Source organism: Styela clava, chromosome 9 (genome assembly GCF_964204865.1).
Source record: "Styela clava chromosome 9, kaStyClav1.hap1.2, whole genome shotgun sequence".
NCBI lineage: Eukaryota > Metazoa > Chordata > Ascidiacea > Stolidobranchia > Styelidae > Styela > Styela clava.
The window spans coordinates 22,177,423-22,199,243 of record NC_135258.1 but is presented as its reverse complement, the minus strand read 5'-3'; the positions used below and the strand labels follow the sequence as shown (position 1 = coordinate 22,199,243).

Sequence of the window (21,821 nt, the reverse complement as noted above, 5' to 3'; positions counted from 1 at the left end):
TTGCCCCCCATGAGAAAAATATTTTATTATCATTCAAGTCTAAGTGGTATTCGGACAAGGAAAGCAGATACCGTCAATCAAAGTCCAGATACAGTCGAATATCAAAGTTCTAATAAATTACGACATCTTGCTAGACCACCATCAACAGGCATTGGAGTGGTCAGCCGAAATGCCATCGATACTTCTGCTCATAGATAAGTCTCCCAACAGGGTAGTGGTTTGGTACCAAGGAGATGATAGCTGGAAAACATGATCGGACATCAGCGTTTGCTTTTTCTACTGTTTTATTCTATTCTATTCTACTATTTACTCACCAACGACAGCGCCGAGTGTCAACGTATGTTCAGACCCACCGAGGCACCAACAAGACAAAATTTCAATGGTGGCGTATATTTGTATAACAGCAAACCGTGAAAGAATTTACATTACCCGAAACCTTCAGACAATGTTCAAAACCGAATGAACAATTTACATCAAAACAGATTATCTTGGAAAGAATGTCCATCAATTTTATTCTACATGTTTTAGCAATACCAAGAAGCAAATTGTACTTGTCCTGATTTACATGTATGGGTTAACTGCACCAAAAAAATGACCACAAAACGCACAATAAAAGCGCACTCATAAAATCAAGAAAGACGCACAATAAAAGCGCACTCATAAAATCAAGAAAGACGACTTGAATATGCAAATTTGCAACAGAAAGCACCACACATACGACAATTAATTTTCGCAGTATGGGATCAATCACTTTTGAGAGGCAAGGCAGATACTCAACATATGCTTATCCTAATTTATAACAAAAATAAATTATAAAAAAAAACAATACAAAATAGTTATACACATTTAAAGTAAAGCTTTTCATTTCACTGCCTCATGTAATGGAAGCTATTAAATAGGTATAATTATGTATGTGATGCACAATTTTCAACCAAGTAACACCGAAGAATAGCATACCAGAAGCAGGAGGAATGTAAACATCATTGACTGAATATAGACCACCTTTCTCTTACAAAAAAGAATTTGAAAAGCAAAACAGAACATGTTATAAGTTATTATGAAAGAGCAATCAGAAATAATAAGAAGGCAGTGAAGGGACAAAGAATAAATGGTGTGCTGATAGAAAAGCTATAGATGCATCTTCATAAAAGGTAAATTCAACTAAATTGAAATCCTGATGGATTTTCTCAAGATAATAAAATACTTGGACCATTCCAAATATATATTAATACAAGATGGAATCCGCCATATCAACTCAAAGTATATCCTTTTCAATCATCCAAATCATCAAAGCCCCGACATTGATCTGTGAAGCTTATGTGACCCGGAGGCATGATAGGTGAGTCCCAATGTGCTGAGCTGGTTCGTTTGAAATACCGAGATTTTGATCCTCCGAATATTTTTTCCAATTTCATCTCTTCAAGAGCATTGCGAAATGTAATTTTCAGATCGGGCGGATTATAATATTGCTTAATGATCTGGGAACGAAGCATGGGTCCTGAAAATAAAAGTACAATACGTTTTTGCATACGAAAATTATGACAAGCAAAGATGGTAAAGACGTAAAAAAAACAAAGAAGACTGGCGAAACATTCACAAAGAGTCACCTTCCCGAAAATTTCCGATCTGGGCAGGTAATGACTAGGTAAGAAATAGTGTATAAGTTTAATTCTTTACAAAAACAGTCCCACCCAAATCTTACTGTTGCATACAAGTTTAAAAATTGTCCAGAAATGATTCACCATTCTCCAATAAATGTGTCAAGCGCAAGTTAACCTTGTCTGAAATTTTTCCAACCGCAAAAAATCTTCACACGATTGAATTGTTCCATATAAAAAATAACGGTCTACCTTTTGACCATCTTGGTACTACTTTTCTTGGATTTTCATCATCATCAGTACTATCATCACTTGCAATATCATCTATGTTATAATTCTCTTCTGTAGATGGAGCAAAAACTTTGCCCTTGCGATTCGGAGTCATGTCATATGACTGCGGGGATTCATGCTGAAAATAATTTATGAAGGTTTAATTCACTCTACTACCACAGAACATTAAAAGAAAATAGGAGTACAAAATCCAGTCCGAGCAATAAATAAACTTAATCTTGTAACATAAAACAGTCATACGATCTCTAACTTCCACACATAATTCTATTTTTCTACGTTATAGTATTTAGATATGCAGTTGAGAAATACATGAATAAAATTGAAAACTGAATGATGCTTAAGGTATCTGGTTTTGAATGTGACTAAAATTTATATAAATGAATCCGGATGAATTTAATAACATAGCTTCAGGAGTTGAATCGAAGTTTATTTTTGTCTTGCAATCCGATGTTGCATGCTCAAACTAGCAATTTCTCCAATGAAGATACTCTACTACATTATTCTTATAATCAACAATTTAATGAAGCAAAGATAACCAAGACTGAACATTGAATATATTTTGGAGATCCATGATCGAGTTGAATACTGATGAAAGAAAATTACAAACCAGATGAGATGTGTTCTTCTCCAATGTGTAAGTAGAGTTGTGACCACTAGGACCTGCACTCTCGTTCATCGTTTCGTTATATACGGCACCACTGGGGACTGCATTCTCCGATGTGTAAGTAGAGTTGAGCCCACTAGGACCTGCACCCACATCCATCGTGTTCTTGAATATGGGACCAATGGGGGCTGCATTCTCATCTAATGTATACGTGGAGTTGTGATTACTAGGGCCAGGAGTATGATGTAAACTTTGATTGAATGTTGCAGGATTCATTGCCTTCAATTTATCTTTTTCCCGTTTATGTTCTTCTTCTAACTTTTTCAACCTTTCATTTGATTCCTAAACAAGGTTTCGATTTAGAAAGAGCGACAATTACAATAGTTTGTACAGACAAACCAGAAAGTATTTAATCACATGCAGATATGAAACCAAAAACAACTTCGTTCTTCTATGACTAAATTTTTAAGGTGATTCTTTGACATATATTTTGCATGAAACATCCTTGCAATAGGCAAAGCACTACATCTTAATCGAAGTCCATATTTAACAATTACCATAAAAACAACAGTTGATACAAAATGAAGTATAACAACGTTTCATCTTGTGACCCCACATGACAGATTCAGATATCAGGTTAAGAATTTTTGAATTCTAAAATGAATAGAAAGTAAACCTGAATTTTTCTTAATTTCTCTTTCTCTGCAATTTCTTTTTTCCTCCGTTTTTCATCATCAAGTTTCTTTTTCTCTTGTTCTCTTCGCAATCTCTCCTATAAAATATGATACACTAAATAAATTACAAAAAGCAACCTTCTGTGCTAGTAAAAAGCATAAAAACTAATTGGTTAAACTTCGTCATGACCAATCATAAACTGTTGAGCCTACACCTTCACTGATCCGGCCAAAACACAATTGTCAGTGCCAAACTGACCTCCTCTCTTTTCATTTCATCTTCTTTTCTCATTTCTTCTCTTCGACGTCTCAATTCCTCAGCTCGAGCAATTTCTTCTTCTTTCTTTCTCAAAGCTTTTTCTTCTGCCAAGGCCTTTGCCTCTTGTTGTTTTCTTTTTCTTGCTTCCTCCTTTTCTTTTCTTCTTATGGCTTCCTCCTGTCGCCTAAGAGCGTCCTCTTTGAGTTTAAGTTGAGCTTCCTTTTCCTTTTCAATTCGTTCTTGTTCAATACGTGCAGTTTCTGCATTTTTCTTGTCAATTTCCTCCTAAAAACAACAAAACAAATTACCTCAACACACAAAGTTGCAGTAGTTTGCGTCGACATTAATACATGCTATTCGTTGATGAGGTTGGTAAAAATGATCAGCAAAAAATCCATGTGCAGGATTGCACAATCGTTTGAAATCCGCAAATTTTGGGGGAAAATAACTTCTAGGGTATGTAAGAAAATATAAAATCAATACACCCTTTTGGAAGGCAATCCCACTTTCATCTATTTATAATTCAAAAACAATTTTTCCAATAGCCAACGTAACATTAAAATCCATGGCATATGGTTTTTTCTAAATATCCCTCAAATATAAATCGAGAACCAAAAGTATATTTTTTGTGCAAATCTACCTGTATTTTTCTCTTCTTTTCAGCTTCTTTTTCCAATTTCTGTAACCTGAGTTTATTGGCAGCTTCTGCTTTCATACGTTTCAATTTTTCTTCTTCTTCTCTCTAAAAAGTTGAAATGGAATTTCAAAAAAATATGACCACATACCATATGATCGAGCCACATTGGCGTTTTATTGGTGATTTCAAAAACTAACATAATTTACGCGAATTAACAATGACAATGACATATTGTTAATCAACTTGCCATAACGTAATAACGGATTTGAGCTGACTGATACATTTTGAAAGTGAGATTTCAATTTTCAATTCATTCAAAATATTAACTGAAAACTTCACCTTCATTGTTTCTTCTTCTTCTTTCCTCAATTGTTCCGCAATTTCTTTTTCCTCCTTCAGTTTATCCATTTTTTGTCTAAAACGAAGAAACATCATGAAAAAAAATTAACAAATTATTTTAGTAGATTAGTAAGGTTAGTAATTTCTTTCACCCATACAGGTAATAATGTTGCGTACAAATTATACAATGAACATTTTTACTGCTATATGGAAGGCTCTCAAATTGTCTGCACTTTGCGAAAAAATTCATCAAACTGTGTTGAAATGTTTCCATTGCAAAACATATGGACATAATTTCAGTGTAAATTAACCATGATTGATTGCAAGTATTTCATTAACAATCTATAAACTCTTAAAAGGTTGTCACTTTGCTAAGTAATCCTACATATAGGGTTTATACAACTAATATATATACGGTAAGTCTATAAAGTTATAAAAGTATAAAGTGGAAACTTAGCTAAAAAACCTGTTACAAGCACAAAGATTACAATATTTGCAGATACTAGTATGTGCTTCGACCAAAGATAGCTTCCAAGTGCTTGCTTCCCAGTGAGAAATGTTATTTTACACAAAGTAGAGTTTCACAAATAAAACTTTATACTTTTCCAATATTTTTTTTTGTTCAGCTTGCCTTTTCATGGCAGCTTCTTGTTCTTTCAAAAATTTATGCTCCTGCAATCGTTGTTCTTTTTCCTGTTCCTGAAATATATTAAAAAATTTGGTACTCCTGAGTCCTAGGTATGCGCACCAAGATGTCGCATAACCAAAACCCTAACCTGGGACACAATCTGAGTTCAGGTTGTGCGTCATCTTGGTGCGCATACTTCAGGAGGTCCAAAAATTTTCTTGTAAAACACAATCTTAGCATGGCTAACTAGTCAGCGTAGACATGACATCGCTTTTTATACCAACAAAAATTGTCCCATATTTTAAGTCATGTAATAACTGTAAAATTCATAATCATTTAAAAAAAAATATGATAAGTTGTGTAAACTGGAAAAGTGAACATAAAAATTGATACTCAAATACAGCGGCTCCAAAAGCGTGTGATTCGCAAAGTGCGCCCCGAAAATGAACAAAATTGTGTTAAACATAGCTAATATTTGATTGAATATTTTACATATTTCATTTGTTATAAATGTTTTATTGTTTCTTATTTTAAGTGTGATGTATATGAATCAATGAATTCCTTTTACCTTTCTATGTCTTTTACTTTCTGTTACATAGTGTCCTATAACGATCACAAAATTGAGTTTTGATAATTTGGCGCCGCCGCAAGAACGTAAAGTTAGGGAACCGCCGCTCTACTACCATTGGCAAACCAATTATTATTTAACATTAAACATTTGCATTACAGGGTATAAGGATTTGAATTAAAAAAGACCTGTTGTTTAATCTTTCGTATCCTTTCCTCTTCTTCTCTACGTCTCTGTTCTTCTGCCTCAACTTGCTTCTTTTTTATCTTCTTAACTTTTGCTGTTTCTTCTTTTTTGCGAAGAACTTTCGTTTTGTCTGCATCAGCAATTCTTTTCTCCCATTGTTCAACTTGTTTCAGTTGTTTTTCCTTCTCTTCCCGCAGACGTTGTTCTCTTTTTTCAGCAGCTTCACGAAGTCGCATGCTTCGTTTCCTATAATACCCACATTTGAACGAAACCTAAAACTCATATTTGCAAAAAAATACTTTTATGAAGTTTTACAACAGACCAAGTTGTTATTCAAGTGAGATGGGTAAGAATAGCAGGATTGCAAGCATAATCTAATTTCACACAAAGTAAAGCCGCAACTGCCAGACTTGGTTCAGCCCAAAGCGTATGTATAATACAAGCGAGGCAACGCTCAGACAATGGACGCCATTTTGTGCCTATTGTTCTCGGTCATCTAACACGATGCCTCATGAGAAGTTTGCACACAATTATTGAAACATACCTATTATTTTCACTAATATTTTAGGTAGAAAGATTTTCAAGGTCGCGTTTTGAAGTAAAATCTTAGCCGAACACAATGATATCCTTTCATGCTTGCCAAATTGCATTTATAGTTGATTACATTGTTCTGGTTCAGGGTTGCTTCCGAAGTAAGTTGGCCATTCTAATCGTCATAATTGGCCATTTGACAATGGCGTTCCTTGTGATGTCACAGATGGAAAGTTGTATTTATTTGTCGAAATGACCGTCCGACTGTTTCTATTTTGGGGTTAACATTTTTCGTCTGTCTAGCTCATTAATGACCAACTGCTCACCTCCAAGCTATGCTAGAAGACCAAATGACATTGTAGGATTGTTAAGACGGCACTATACAGCGTCAAGTCGGTGTATCACTATAAGAACTTCAAAAGATATGAACGACATATGCCAATGCCAAAAATCATCCTACGTTGTGTTTGTGGCCAAATATAACACGTTAGATAGTTTTTTATTCTTAATTTCGTTATATATTTAGGTATCACATAGCTTAAAAAATCCACCCTTCCCCTTCATTCTAGCCCTTATAATAGCTGACTTATTCGATTCGGTACAACAACACGACAAAAATTTCCCATAAGACTCCATTGTTTCGCGGTTCACAAATATGGCACAAGATGGAGTCCATGAACTTGTTTAACATTAGACAAGTTGGCTGCCGGCCGTTGGTTCAGCCTCAGTGATAATTTTTAATCTTGTAGCCTATAATGCGTTAAGGGAAAAGTTGGTACAAGCTTTGGTAAATTGTTGAGTAATTTATAAGTTAAGTCAGGATCCTCATACACTCTTATAAGCTTGTCAGTCAACAACCATGAACTTTAAAAATTGCTACGTAACCTGCTTGTAGATATTTACCTTTTTTTCTCTTCGATCTTTCTCTGTTTCTCTTCTTCTTTCTTTTTCTTCAATTCCCGTTCTCTTCTTTGTTTTTCTTCCAGCTGCTGTTTCTTCTCCGCAAGCTGCTCCTGGAATTTTCCCGTTAACTTGTTACAATTTTTATTTTTGAGCATGAAACACTCGACCAAATTGCACAAACACTTGGGAGGGTGCAATTTTGTACTGGTATAATTATGAAGAATATGAAAGTGTTATCATTATGTAATAAGTGGGTTTGGAATCGAATGATTTTGTATAGAATGACAAACCCAGCCAACTTTGGCACTGGGTGATGAAATGAACATTCACTGGATATTATTAACTATGCTTACTTTAAATGTTTACCTCGATATTTGGATTCTATTCAAAATGCAAATCCAATAGTTACCTCATAGTCAACTTTCTGTGGGGTATTTCGCTTTATAAATGACTGAACATCTGCTGTTAAGTTCACTGGTCTGGAAGGACTCGTGAAACAAATATTTGGCCCAGATATAGTAGCGAAGGCAAATCCACGAGTACGTGAGGGAGTTAGTGGCCCCGGCGTTCGCCTGGCACGACTTGATGCCGTAGATCTATTCAAAATCGTATTACGAGATTTCTAAATACAACAAATGACAAGTTTTGAGACGATTCAAAAACACAGCTATTAATGAATATAGTTACTCTAATTTTTTCAATCATTTACACAGTTACTACACAGTTTGCTCATCATTCCCTTCTTAATCTTAGAGCAGGTTATAATGTAAAATGAAGGAAAAGTTTATTAATATAACCAATCTTTATGAGCCTCGTTTGTAATCGGTTGAACAGTTCATGTAGACAGACAAAAAAAGTATGAAAAATGCTAAAATAAAGCTAGAAAAAATAAATAAAATATTAGTCAAACAGCAACATGAAAATTCTCATAACAGAATAAATAGATATGAAACAGAACTGAAAAAGCATGCAGATTATTCCGCAAAGCATACAAGAAAATTCAAAATTAAAACTTTTGACAAGCTCGAATCATAACAGATTAATCTTTTTTTATAATGGTACATGCAGAAAAGTACCTGTATAGGCGGTTTCTTTGACTTTGTTTTATCGTGACATAATGGACTAGCACATTTCATGTACTGTAAAGCAAAAACAAATGCACAGTGACTGAGCAACCAAAAACCACACAACCTTCAAAATCTGTGCATTTAGTAGAGAAAAAAATCTTCCCTTTATACCCTTGAAAAGTTGAAATGTAGAACTAGGGGGAAAAGGACCCCAGTTTGGGAGCCCCTGCTTTATATAGTCAAGAACAACCTGATCTAGGCCATGCCTTTGAAAACCGATTTCTAACAAGATCACAATGTGAGTTATTGTCATATGAATAAATATAGCAGATTAGTGAACAACAGGCGTATGGCAGGTTAAGGCACTGCATTCGTATAGGAGCAACACAGAATAACTGAACAGCAATAACCACCGCACAGTTGCACCCAGTCAATCAACGAGCTGTCTAAACATATTTTATCATGGCTCAAGCAAAAGATTCTTCACATATTAAATAAATGTCAGAGCTTTCTATTTTTAAAATGGTCACCAGTGACAGCAAAGATTTATGAATATCAAAAGCTCTATTCTTTTCTGCTATTGAACTTACTAGTTAGTTATAAATACATAATTCAAAAATTTAAAAAAATGGATAATTTTAGTTTGGTAATTCATTCCATTCTGATAACTGTTATTTATATTTTATTATTAACATTATTCAGGCAGTGTTTGCATGTCATTAAACTATAGGAAGAATAAGCACCATTATGCAGTGCGCATGTTACTTCAATCTCATTATGTGCTAGTCATATATCAAATGAAAAAATCTTAGATAATTTTTCATTCCAAGTGACAAAACAACAAATCTTACCTTGAAGTCAAAATTAAAAAAAAAAAAATTCAGCTTTTACCTTTAACCTTGGTTGAGATGGGGATAATAGACCACCGCTTTCTACATCTGTAAGATTGCGCTTTGTCCTTGGCATAACACGCTGGGATGAAGTGCTCATTGGCAATCCTGTAACCAGGTCATTACTTACTTTTCAAATGAAAAATGATAATTCTATAAGCATAAATTCAAAGTTTCTATTTGGTATTATGAATTGCGCATTCTGATAATTTTCAGCGCTCCAGAAGTATGTGTACCAATATGGAGGTAACTAATTTTGTTCGCCTACTTTACATCAAGTTGTGTAAAGGTACTGAAACCTATTGGCATGGGGACGGGGTATATTCATTTGGCTAACACAGATGGTCCCCGACTTGTAATAGAACTAAAATAGGGAAAATCAGAATAAAATTATGGCCTAACCCTAACCTGGTACACATACTACAGGAACGAGAGTACCTAATTTTCAATATATATATATGGAGATAACATGAAAGAATTTACTTTATATCTTTATCACAAATAAAATAAAATTTACAAAAATTCCATCAGTGATAAATCTTACATTTGAACACAATTAAATATTGAACTCCAAGAAAGAACAAAACCACATAGCAGCTTGATGAGCTAATATAGACAGTGGAGAAATTTACAAACTGACCAGTGGCAGAAAGAAGTCCACACCAAAAAATTATTCACAGATTTTGTGCCCACAAGATTTTAACCCATGTACCTACCTACCACTTGCATTTATGGTGCGGCACCTTTTACATTAAATTAACTTACTGCTTGGAATAGCCAATTTTTTTCTAAAGACTGGTACAGGTTTCGTTATTTTCGGCCTCTTAGATTCTGAACTTTCATCACTGGAATCTTCAGTGTCTAAAAATATAGATTATCCATTAAATTCTGCCAAGTTCTAACTTATGTTATTTACATTGCCTTACCTACTGTGTTTGGGACTGACAGACTGTTCTCATACGCCTTCTTATTAGCAGCAATTCGTTTTGCTGCCAATTTTGCAGGTGTGGATAAGCGTTTTGAAGCTAATCCAGCTGAAAGCAAGATAATAAACAAATCTTTAATGATAGAAGCAATATAGGTTTTAATAAAGAAAAAATTTATGTGAAAAGTGAAAAATTCAGACCTCAAAAAATTTAATTTATCACTTACTAAGTAGACTTGGCCTTTTGCTAGCCCTGGTACTCCTACGTGGTGGAGTTTTCTCTTGTTCTTCAGTCTAAAATCATTCAATTAATTCAGAAAGGATTTATTCATATGGTTCTAGCCGGACACCTAGAATCGAATACCTAATTATTCAATCTATCCAACCTAATATGCTTGTGATCGTAACGCAAAAGCGACTTATTGATAATTGACTACCAAAATCATTCCTTTATCAATACTCAATATCATGATTTTATTCGTAAGTATATTAAACTAATAAATATGAGTGACATTTATTGACAAATGTACAAACCTGTTTAAATACATTGTATGTAACACGTATTATATGTGACCAACATACCTCTGATGAACAACTCTCTTGAGACATACTCGACTGATCTTCACTATCTAATACAACAGTATTAGCAGATGATGAACAGAGTGATACTGATTGTGATGTTGTTGTACTTGTGATCTCTAGCATTCGTCCTTGGTTCTCTATTGAATGCAAGATGCATATTTAAAATTTGGGTGCTCCCGAAGTATGCGAACCAAGATGGCGGACATCGGAACGTAACATGGGTAACAGGTTAGGGTTAGGCGATAATTTTTTTCCAATTTTCCTTATTTTAGTCCTATTATCAGTTCGAAGACTAGCCAAGAGCCTCCCGTAGTATTTATACCTAAAATTATGGCCTAACCCTAACCGAGTACACATATTACATTCCGATGTCCGCCATCTTGGTTCGCATACTTCGGGAGCCCCAAAATTTGATTAAGATCTCTTGATAAAAATTTGATCACAGTTTCTAAAGTTGGAATACGATCATTATGAAAAAATAAAATTCCATGCTGTAAAATTGGTGTTCCAGAAGTGTGTGTACCAATATAAAAGTAATTAATTTTGTTCGTCTTTTTTACATCAAGTTGTGTAAAGGGACTGGAACCTATGGGCAGGGGGTATACTCACTTGGCTAACACGGGCAGTCCTGGATTCTTGATAGAACTGAAATAATGGAAAATCAGAATGAAATTATGGCCTAACCCTAACCTGGTACACACACTACGGGAGTATCTTAAAATTCAGATACAACATAGTATTAAAAATCATGTACCATGCTTTGAGTCTTGTTCCAATCCTAGAGAAACAGTTGAGGGTTCTTGTTCATCAAAATTCATATCACCAGTTGCTATAATGAAAATGATAATTTTCAACTCAAAAATATATACAGTAAATACATGAATCTAATACATGAATGAATATAACGCGCACCTTTAAATTTTGAATGAAAATTGGTATAAAATTCTTTTTTTTATTTTTTCTCTACTAACTACTGGTAAGCACATAAGGTAACAACTCACAGCATGAACAAAAATTTATTAAAAGCACACAGTAATTCAAAACTCTTCAAAATCGGATTCAGTCTCTGATTCACCAAACAACTGTTCGATTTCTGTTTGGGTTATGTTTAAATCAGTGTCCCAATCGGCGGGAACATCACTTTCAACCTCTTCTTCTGACCCTGATTTTGAATCCCACAACAAGTCGTCTTCTGTACCATCCATACTATTGCTAATGCCCGTCTTTAAGAAAACCTTTGATGACCATTTCTTTTGGGATGTCCTCCCATAACGCCTTAACCCAGGATGTAACAAGACATAAACCAGGCTTCTTAAGATTTCCTCCAGCAGTCAACTCTTTGTCGTCGGTTTTCATCCAGGCAATCCATTTCTCCCCAATTCTGTCTTTGAAAGGTTTATTTAACACGACATCCAATGGCTGAAGAATAGAGGTTAGTCAACCTGGAATCACAGATTGAAAGGTGTTTAGAGTTTTAACCTTCGCCTTAACAGTGTCTGTCAAATGTGATCGGAACTGGTCCCATACGAGCATGGGCTTTTTCTTCAATAGGGCACCTGGCCTAGCATCCGAAACTTTGTTGAGCCATAAAATGATCCCCTCCTCATCCATCCATCCTTTAGGATGACAGTGAATCACAACACCTGGCGGAAATTTTTCTCCTTTTGGAATGCGCTTTCTTTTGAATATTACCATAGGTTTTAGTTTTGTGCCGTCCGCCATGCAAGACAACACTACTGTGAAGTGAGTCTTTTCATGACCTGTGGTCCTGATTTGAATTGTGCGTTTTCCTTTGGTGTCAATTGTTCTGCTGGCTGGTAAGTCGAAAGTCATGGGAGTTTCATCCATGTTGCCTATCTGTGAGAGTTCAAAGTTGTGCTGCTTACGCATACTGATTATAAATGTATGAAATAAATGGATCTTTTCTTCTAAATCTTGAGGCAACTTTTGTGCAATTTTTGTTTTCTGGCGTAGTGCAAGTCCATGCCTTCTCATAAACTTTTGTGCCCAACCATTAGATGCTTTAAAGGTTGAATCTTTGCAAATCTTTTGTGCACGGAGTCTAATATGGAGCGAAGTGACGATGTACCCACTAGATCTTTGATCAACTATCCAATCATAAAGCTCCTTCTCCAACTCTGGGTACCGGGCTTGTCTCCCTCGCCGCGCTTTCTTTGTTTTGTTCATATCTTTTAGAACAACTTTCTGCTTTCTCCAATCTCTGACATTTGTCTCTGGTACATTGAATTCTCTAGAAGCTTTTCTATTTCCATGAGTTTCCGCATAATCAACAACCTCCAGTTTGAATGCAGCCCTATATGCAGAATGTTTTTGTCTTGCCATAATAGATAATGGGTAATATATAATGGGTATCTACAGTACAGTACGATAATGGCAAATAAATATTCTCAACGCAGCGGGAATGTCAAACGCATGCTGAGCTGTCGCATGTGCGTGTGCTTGCACCATATCGAACGCTTGCACGAATGTCAAACGCACGCTGAGCTGTCGCATGTGCTTGCACGAAATCGTCCTGCATTGGAATGTGCATGCGCGAGCACACGCACGTTTCAGATGTTTAAAACCACATTTTCAATACCGCATTTCTCAGACCTTGTGTATAAGGCGCAGCATTGATTTTTGCCTAAAATTCAGTTCAAAATTTTGCGCGTTATAATCGAATAAATACGGTAAGTCAATAAATGTTGGATTAAAAGATAATGTAGGTTTCAGAGTGTCACATAAAAATGTAACTCAATGTATGAAACGACATACCAATAGCAGCTTCATGGATGGATGTTTCCATATCTGAAGCTGAATCAGACAAACGCAGATTAAAATCAAGACTTCTTCTTGGAACTGATAAAAAACAAAGGCAATTGTCAAAGTGACGAAACAAAAAAGAGATAAATCTATAGGATTAGCATTTTGAAATATATTTTGTTTCAGCATTCACTATAACAAAGTGGCAACTGAAGCACACCTTCTGATCAAAAAATAGTTTGGATAGAAACAAAAAGAAAATATTTCCAAAACAGACAATCTAAACTTTAGATTGTCTGTTTTGGAAATATTTTCTTTAGATTCTAAAGCATCTAGTCAGCATTCAACATAATAGAGATTTATCACGCACATTCATAAAACACCGGTCTACCATAGAAATGGAATACTTACTACATAACGCATCTGAAGGAACTGTTCCAACTGGAGTACCTTTTATTGTGTCAGAAACAATGTTTTGTTGTCCTTTCGATTTCCGTTGCTCAGGTTCACCTTCTGTCATCTCTTCAATACTATCTGCAATATCCCTGCGTAAAAAACACACCGAGTTAACATACTGAATATGAAGTAGACAGAAATACTACTACGTAATTAAGTTAACCAGGAAATAGTATTGCAAAATTTAATTCCCCCATTGTGGGAGATAAAATTTCTCATTTAAATAGTAAAATATTAAGTTTATAAAAGTCAGCAAAACACATATATGCAAAAAATTATCTATAAATTCAACGAGCTGCCAAAATTATTTGAACCTGTTTCTAGTATATTCATAATCGTATACATCAGGAGTGGCCAACCTGATTTCGACCGCAATTGACAAAAATTTTCAAAATAGCTCGTAATCGTGATTAAAGTATTGGCCAACCGTGGTATACATCATAGATTTTGCACTTCACAAAATTCAATGAAAGACTTTAATCAGTAGTTCAAATAATAAAAATTTACTATCTCACTCTTCATCAGATGCATCAAAGGTTAATGTTAATGGAACTTGAGGAGAACCTTGAATCGTATTGAGAGATAATTCTGGCATTCTCAACTTGGCGATGTTAATAACAGGATTCTTTTTTTTGCATGAGAAAATTTGTTCTTCCATAGACCTGCTTTTCTTTACATCATTAAGTTCGTTTTCTGTTTGTGACAAATCATGAAGATTTTAATTAAATTTATCATGTCATTTTGGCAGTTGGAATAACACGAGAAAACAATTTTTATATTGTTTTGAAATTTGGCATAAATTTAAAAAATGTTAATCAAATAATATGTAATATTTTGAAACAGTGACTTATTTTGGCATTCAAGTAATGGTGTAAATACTGGACATGAGGGTGTTGGTGTTCAGACCTGAGTGTTTGTGTCTCATAGATACATACCAAAGGGGAAAGTTATGACAAACCATAATGAATTTGGTAGCCAAACCTAGAAGTTGCCTGGACCGTCTTTGTGAAGATATGAAAAAACTTGATGAAAATTATCAACCTCTATCATTGTTATACAATATTATGATGTTAAACAAGCAGTGTCAAAGAAAAATTAACAATGAAAAAGTTATAGACTCACCACCCTGCTTAAAATCTGGTGATGCAGTGTTTTTGTCAGTATCATTTTGATCTTCTGAAACTTTTCTTGAACTGAAACAGAAACATATACATGAGACATTACTTACATCATATTATTACTGATGCATTTGCGTCCAGTTGTATGCTACCCTGTCCATGTTTAATATACAACAGCAGTTCCCAAAAGGGTGGCGAAGTGCGCCTCGAAAATTAACAGAATTATGTTAACTAATATATGATTGAATAATTAACATATAGTATTTATCATAAATCATAAATGTTTTATTGTTTCATATTTTAAATAATGAGTAAATATAAATTGAATTCGTTCCACCTTCTCATTTAGTTCACTTACTGTTACGTAGTGTTTGCTTCTATTGTTATGTAACTGTTACTGAGGTACTACTTGTCATTCTGCGAGCTGCAGTTTATTAATTTACTGAACAGAGTTTAGCGAACATGGGTGATTTTTTCACTTTTGTAAAAGATCTTTTTGCTTTGTATGTTACAAACTTTAAAAGGCATAAAGACATAAAGTACACATTAACGATCACAAAATCGAGTTTATTTATAAACGCAGCAATATTTTTTCCATGTAAGTGCACCAGGAGTTCTTTTCCAGATAATTTGTCATCGTACAAACAAAAAGTTTGGGAACCGCTGATACAATAATAAACATTCATGACGTGTATTGATATCGAATAAACAGAAAATATTATTGTAGTTGGCTCGCCTCACCTCAGTGGAGCAAGTGCAGACTTCTGATGACTTTCAATCAATGTCTCATGCAGAGATATTAGTTGCTTGATGCCCTGTAAATAATTTGACGTTTGGGAAATATTGAAAATTGTAAACAGTCCAAAAAACAAGCTATGATAGATTTTAAAATGATTCTGAACTATTGAAATACCGTAAATGATAGAGGCTGAAACTAAAAATTGCTTCCCATTATTTAAATTTTGAAAATGACGATAAAAACAACAATGATTGTTAGAACAAAAAAAAGGAGGTGATAATTTGAAAAACAGATCTGAGATGCTTCAAATAATTTAGAATCTGATTTAAAGTGACCAGCCCTAGTCCTATAAATCATTTTTGCAATTAAAATTTCATATTTGGAAAATTGGAGATTCAAACGGCATAAATTTACCAGATCAAGGTGAATACAACCAGTTTCAAGTTTAAATGCAAGATCACGAATCTGTAACTACCGGTAACTCAATTTATGGGTTTATTTTTGTCGAAAAATTTGACTTGAATAATTTATCAGAATCGAATTGAAAATAAATTACCGGTATAGCCTATATGACAACCATGATTGTTATCCCATATGTAATTGGTATTTGCTAGTTGCTACATTACCAGGGCATAACCCACATTCAAAAAAGAGAATTTAACTTTTTGGACTCAACTCTATCTAGGAAATGAATTTCTTACCGGAATTTCATTCTCTTTCTCTACTTCCATGAATTCAGGAGAGGTTAAAATTTTCTCCTAGGTGTAAAAACAGAATTAAACTACATGATAAAAATTGATCAATCTTATTAAAATTGAAACAAATCCTTACCTCGGTATCAATTTCGTTTTTTGTTGTGGGTTCAGGAGAAGCAGGAATATTCTGCTGAATGGTTTGATCCACTGCTTCAGAGGTTTTGTCTTTTTCAAAGTAGGGTGAGACCGGTTTTGGATTTTCCTGTGATGCCTTTGATTCTTGAAGTTCATTATCTGGAGACTTAGAATGAGGTTCTAACATATTCATATTACTATTCCAGTCACCTTCGACATCATTTTTCTGCATGCTCAGTTTTATGTTTGGTGTCGTTGTTTCAGACTCAATAATCTTCCTAGAATTGTAAAATTTAAGATGAGGTGAGAATCAATTGTGTCACTTGACAATTTAAAGATTTACAGTATATTAATTATTTTCTAGTTCTAGTTTTTCCAGTTACTGTTAGTTCATTTTATCATGTGTTACAGCGTATCTAATACTTTGTCAAACAAATGTATTTATTGCTTTTTTGCATTATCATACTATCACATATATATTATACTGATACAAACATTTTAACATTCTTTTTTTTCCTTGTTTTGACAGACATCAATTTTTGATCTCCTTCAACAAAAATTTCATTACAATTAGCATCTGATGATTTCATCCTTGAAGATCTCGTACTAAAAAGTAAGGCAAATACATTTACAATAAAAATTCCAAATTCTTCTAGTCATTGAATTATAAAAATACGAACATTTTAACTTTCTTGCTCTTTTTTGCAACAGCTTTATCAGGCAATATTTCAGATTGTCCAATATCTTCAGCATTATTATCAGATAGCTTCATCCAAGATGAACTAGTGCTCCTAAAATATAGAGCAAACACACGCATAATGAAAATCTTATAATTGTATAGCTATTAGCTAATGGCTCATACATAGAAATAAACAATATCCAAAGTACAATTCAACAAGAAACCTTTTATCAACTCTAGGTTGACCCCTCCTTGCTCTTGTTCTTTTCGTTTTCTTCGTGTGTGGGGTCACCGGTGGTATCATAACTCTTGGCACATCTTCAGATGAACTTTCAAAATCTTGTTCTCTATATATGTATGTATTAACATTATGTGAGATAAATCCATGAAGAATACAGCAATGTTAGTATTATGTTACTGATTTCTGGATGAATAGCCTAATCATGATTTTTTCAATGATACGCAAAATAATTAGGATGGATACGGGTTGGAATCTCATACTATTCAAATCCCTGATAATAGGTTTCGGTTTACACCCCTTTCGCACTTTTCTGTGATGGGAGATATCACTGTGATTACTTGATAAACATTTTCATTTTAAGAATATCTTTCTATTATGAGATTGGTGTTCTTCCAAAAATAAAGATGCAAATGGAAAAGCTGACATGGTCGAAATTACCAAATCAGATAGCTGAAATGTTTATTCCGGATTCGATTTGAAGTCCTCTAATATAGTAAATTATTCCTAATTGCCTATACCTATTCTTACATAGGAAGCTAGTATGATTTCGCAATGGATCAGATCCCAACTATGGAGCCACAGTACATTCAAACTTTGGCACCAACCCAACTTAACAATTACCGGTATCTCTTATTTGGATACCAGTAATAAAACAGACATACCTAATTTCATTTACTGATCGCATTAGAGCTGCAAATGATTTATTTACAAATTGCAATGATTCCTCCAGCTTCTTCTGACCTGCTTCGTACAATTCTGAAAATGGCCATATTTTCATGGGATTTTCTTTTTTAATTTCTAGAATCTTTCCACCATTGGCTTGTAGTTGCCTAAAATTAAAAATTGTTATATAGTAATAAACAGTGTGTTATAAAAACAAGTGTTATATCTCTCTGTCTGTATACAGCAAAAATCAAGTGTATAGAGCAGGTACAATGTCTGAATGTGGTTAGCCAAATATCAATGCAGTAATGCATTCTCAGATTCTAGGGTGGTTTACACAATTTGGAATAAACTTCATTCTGGGCATGAAATCTGAACTAAGAATACACATTACCGGTAGGATGTGAAAAGGATTATCAAAGTTTAATAAAGACATTGAAAGCTTAATTTATTGGTAAACACGAGAAAATAATAACAAATCTAAATTGAACACTTACGCAGAAGTTGTAGGCCAAGGCAACACTAAATTTTCATCTTTAATTTTTAAAATACTAAGTTCAAGAGATTGATCCATTGCTGTAATCGATGTGCAGATGGGTAATTAAATATACTGAATATATGTTAACGTACGACCATAACTAAAGACAAGAACTGAAGAAAGACAGAAGAAGTTAAGAACATCCAGCCAGCAAAAGTTCATTTTTTGTGTTTTACAGTTTTATCCAGAGTGGTATCCATTATTCAGACTAGCGGGCCATATGAGTGTGACCTAAAAAGTTCCATTTTACTGTTTTATGAAGAGTGTTAAAAAACTAAATTTTATAGCAATCAATCTCAACAAATTCCTTGATCTATTTTTTAGCTGAAACATCAAAATTTGGTTTTAGTTTGGTTACGGCAATTGTCAAAACAGATTTAGAATGTATTATCACCTTCCTTTTTCCCCCCCAGAATAAAAATATGATAATAAATATATCCTATCCCAGTAGTTCCCAAACATTTTTGTACTGTCGCACCCTTCAACCCTTACAGTATTTTTTACGTTACCATCGCCCCTGAAACGAAAATTCCAATCAAAACAGTTCCCACTCGCGATTACAGGATTATGGCATTCAGTAAAATTGCGATGAAGATTTTTCTGTTGCGCAAAATAGTCAGATACAAGTATTAACAAGAATTTGACATATTTACCAGGTAATTATTTTCAACATACCTCGCTGCTGCGCCTACTTACAAAAAAATATTAGTATTAGTGCTCTGAAATACTGCAATCTGCCTACATAAAAAAAAAGGTATAGCCTACTAGTGTACTCAGATACTGCAGTACTGCCCGGTTATAATTTGATTCGTATGTTTCTGATCTTGGTAATATGTTAAATTTGAGCCGCCCACAGTAATTTTCAAATTATATATCTCTGTTAGCATAATCCCAAGGTCGACAATGAAATTTAACATTTTCATTATTGCATTATCATCACAATAAGGAAGGAGGCCGTGTGTGAACCGGCAGTAATTTAATTATGGCAGAACGGATAATGGAATGGATCAACTTGGTGATATAATGGATCAACAGCTGACTACGGTATAGTCTACAATCGAAAATTCTGAAATTTTGCGATTTAACACTTCCGAAATACGATTTTTATTCTGTCGCAGTACTCTTGCAGTCAGACAGTCCTAATTCAAAATTTATGGTTTTCCAGTTTTATATAACCTCAGAACTTATACATGTAAGTTACCGGTATATATTACTGTATTATGACACCCCTTCTAAATCTTAATATTCCACTTTTTAATATGCACTTCCTTATTTTTCAATGAAAAAATTTTTGCATATGTCAATCCTGACCCCCACCTGACTACGCCACTGAAAAATTAGGTCATTTCGATGTCACAGTGGTGTAATAGGGCCCACCAACACCCCAAAGTATGCGGATGGTCGTCCAAAACGCGCAGACGATCACCCGAAATCGAGCAATCTATTTCTCTCATTTTCTCGTCACAACGATCACGATATGAGAGAGATATCCGGCGTTATTTCGTCCCTACGAATTTTTCGCCCCTTAGTTAATCGCTTTCGCCCACCGGGGGCCGCACTTTGAGACTTGCTGTCCTATCCTGTATGAGATTTTCACACAATTAGTGCTTGCATACGTTGTATTTGAGGTATCTTCAACAATTCGTTTTACCATTATTTCAAGTGTTATATATTTTATCATCATCAACATTCGTTATTCCCATAATCCTGTAATCACCATAAATTTTAATTTTATTAGTAGAGTAATTTAACATTGAAATAAAGCATGTAAAGAGAAGTTTTTTTAGAGGTTAGTCATCTATTTATTTTAGTCTACACATCCATTTATAAATTCATATACACACCCTTATATTACAGTATTATACTTCAGAAATAACATAATCTATACATTGTTGAGTAGTAATTCTGTAATTTCGGTGTTTCTTTCCAGCCCCTGCAAACTTTTGTTTCTCAACGATAACCCTTATACCAGCATTTCATTATTCTTTTTACCTGTTGATTAACAGTTTCAATATCATCATCTAAATGATTTGTGCCAAAATATATGGCAAGATTTTCTATACAAGGATCTTTAGCTTTTAACCATTCTTCGGCATGCATGAATGTATCGCCTGGTATACAGGTATATGAATTGTTTTGACAGTTTGTGATGAGATTACATCTTTTATTCTTTTTACCTGGGATTCCCATATCAAAAGGATCTTCGGCTGACTTTCAGTCTTTTCATATTTACTCTGATTCCCTTTAATATTATTTTCTATTACAGTGTTATATCACTTTCATTTCTTAGTCTCATCAATGATGTGATTGCATCTATTTCTAGTTGGTCGAGTTCCATATTTTCCGCATTGCTGCATTGTGTTCCTTTGAAAGTCAGAAAGTGGTGATTGTGAGATTTTTTTGTCAAGTTTAGTTTGTTGTTGTGTATCCATGATTTCTAATAATTGCTTGTTTTTATTCCCTTCAGCTGTTTCATGACTTTCATTATTTGTTTTAGCAATTACAGAATTATGTTTTTTTTTTTTTTTTCAACTCCACTGGCTATTCTTAGTTCCTGTCCATATATTTGCTGTGTTATTCTGCGACAGTTTTTTGTCAAATGCTGAAATGTCAGAATGTGGCTGACCTTCCATTCCACAAAAATCGTATGGAAATCATTTATGACATTCATTTGCTACATCTGTACACTGGTACATGTTGACTATGTGTATAAATGTAGCAATGTTTTCCCACTATGATCTGTTTTGATTTATATGCCATTTGAACTTGACCAACTCCTGAACTCCCATATGCCAGTACAGCAGTAGGCCTATGCCATGGGTAGTATTAATTCTTCTTGGTATATGTTTTTTTAATACAATTCTGCAATTTGGATTACTCTTGCTGTCTTGTGCCAGTTGCTATTTTGTCTTCATCAGACAGTCAGAGATGTTTTGGATATTTAAACATTCTCCATATGTTTGAAGCATTTCTGTGACATCAGCATGCAATAAATGGTAAGGTGTTTTACTCATCTTAACTTTAGTAACATCATTCCTATATATCCTGATATCATTCTGTCATTGGATAGGTTATACTGTTACTGTGTTATAAAATCTTCATTTTCTAATTT

General features: G+C 34.2%; 1 protein-coding gene across 5 annotated transcripts; it reads right to left on the bottom strand.

Annotated features, from left to right (window-relative positions):
- Positions 1-374: 374 nt before the first annotated feature.
- Positions 375-18,841, bottom strand: LOC120338808 (uncharacterized). Of its 5 annotated transcripts, none has more exons than XM_039406763.2 (30): positions 18,669-18,841; positions 18,171-18,338; positions 17,492-17,614; positions 17,269-17,379; positions 17,084-17,194; positions 16,590-16,866; positions 16,460-16,516; positions 15,761-15,834; positions 15,024-15,094; positions 14,417-14,594; positions 13,857-13,990; positions 13,458-13,541; positions 11,437-11,511; positions 10,683-10,819; positions 10,328-10,394; positions 10,102-10,209; positions 9,941-10,036; positions 9,177-9,283; positions 8,295-8,357; positions 7,628-7,840; positions 7,219-7,328; positions 5,787-6,030; positions 5,034-5,101; positions 4,403-4,478; positions 4,067-4,168; positions 3,427-3,711; positions 3,170-3,265; positions 2,497-2,835; positions 1,851-2,007; positions 375-1,498 (listed from the first exon to the last, which is right to left on the bottom strand). In XM_039406763.2, the coding sequence occupies exons 1-30, from the start codon at positions 18,743-18,745 to the stop codon at positions 1,272-1,274; spliced, it is 4,035 nt and encodes a 1,344-aa protein (XP_039262697.2). In that variant the 5' UTR covers positions 18,746-18,841; the 3' UTR covers positions 375-1,271. The 5 variants fall into 5 exon arrangements, with proteins under 5 accessions (XP_039262697.2, XP_039262695.2, XP_039262696.2 ...); XM_039406761.2 differs by having other exon boundaries at positions 5,004-5,101; positions 18,669-18,840; XM_039406762.2 differs by having other exon boundaries at positions 5,004-5,101; positions 16,460-16,513; positions 18,669-18,840.
- Between the last annotated feature and the right edge of the window lie 2,980 nt (positions 18,842-21,821).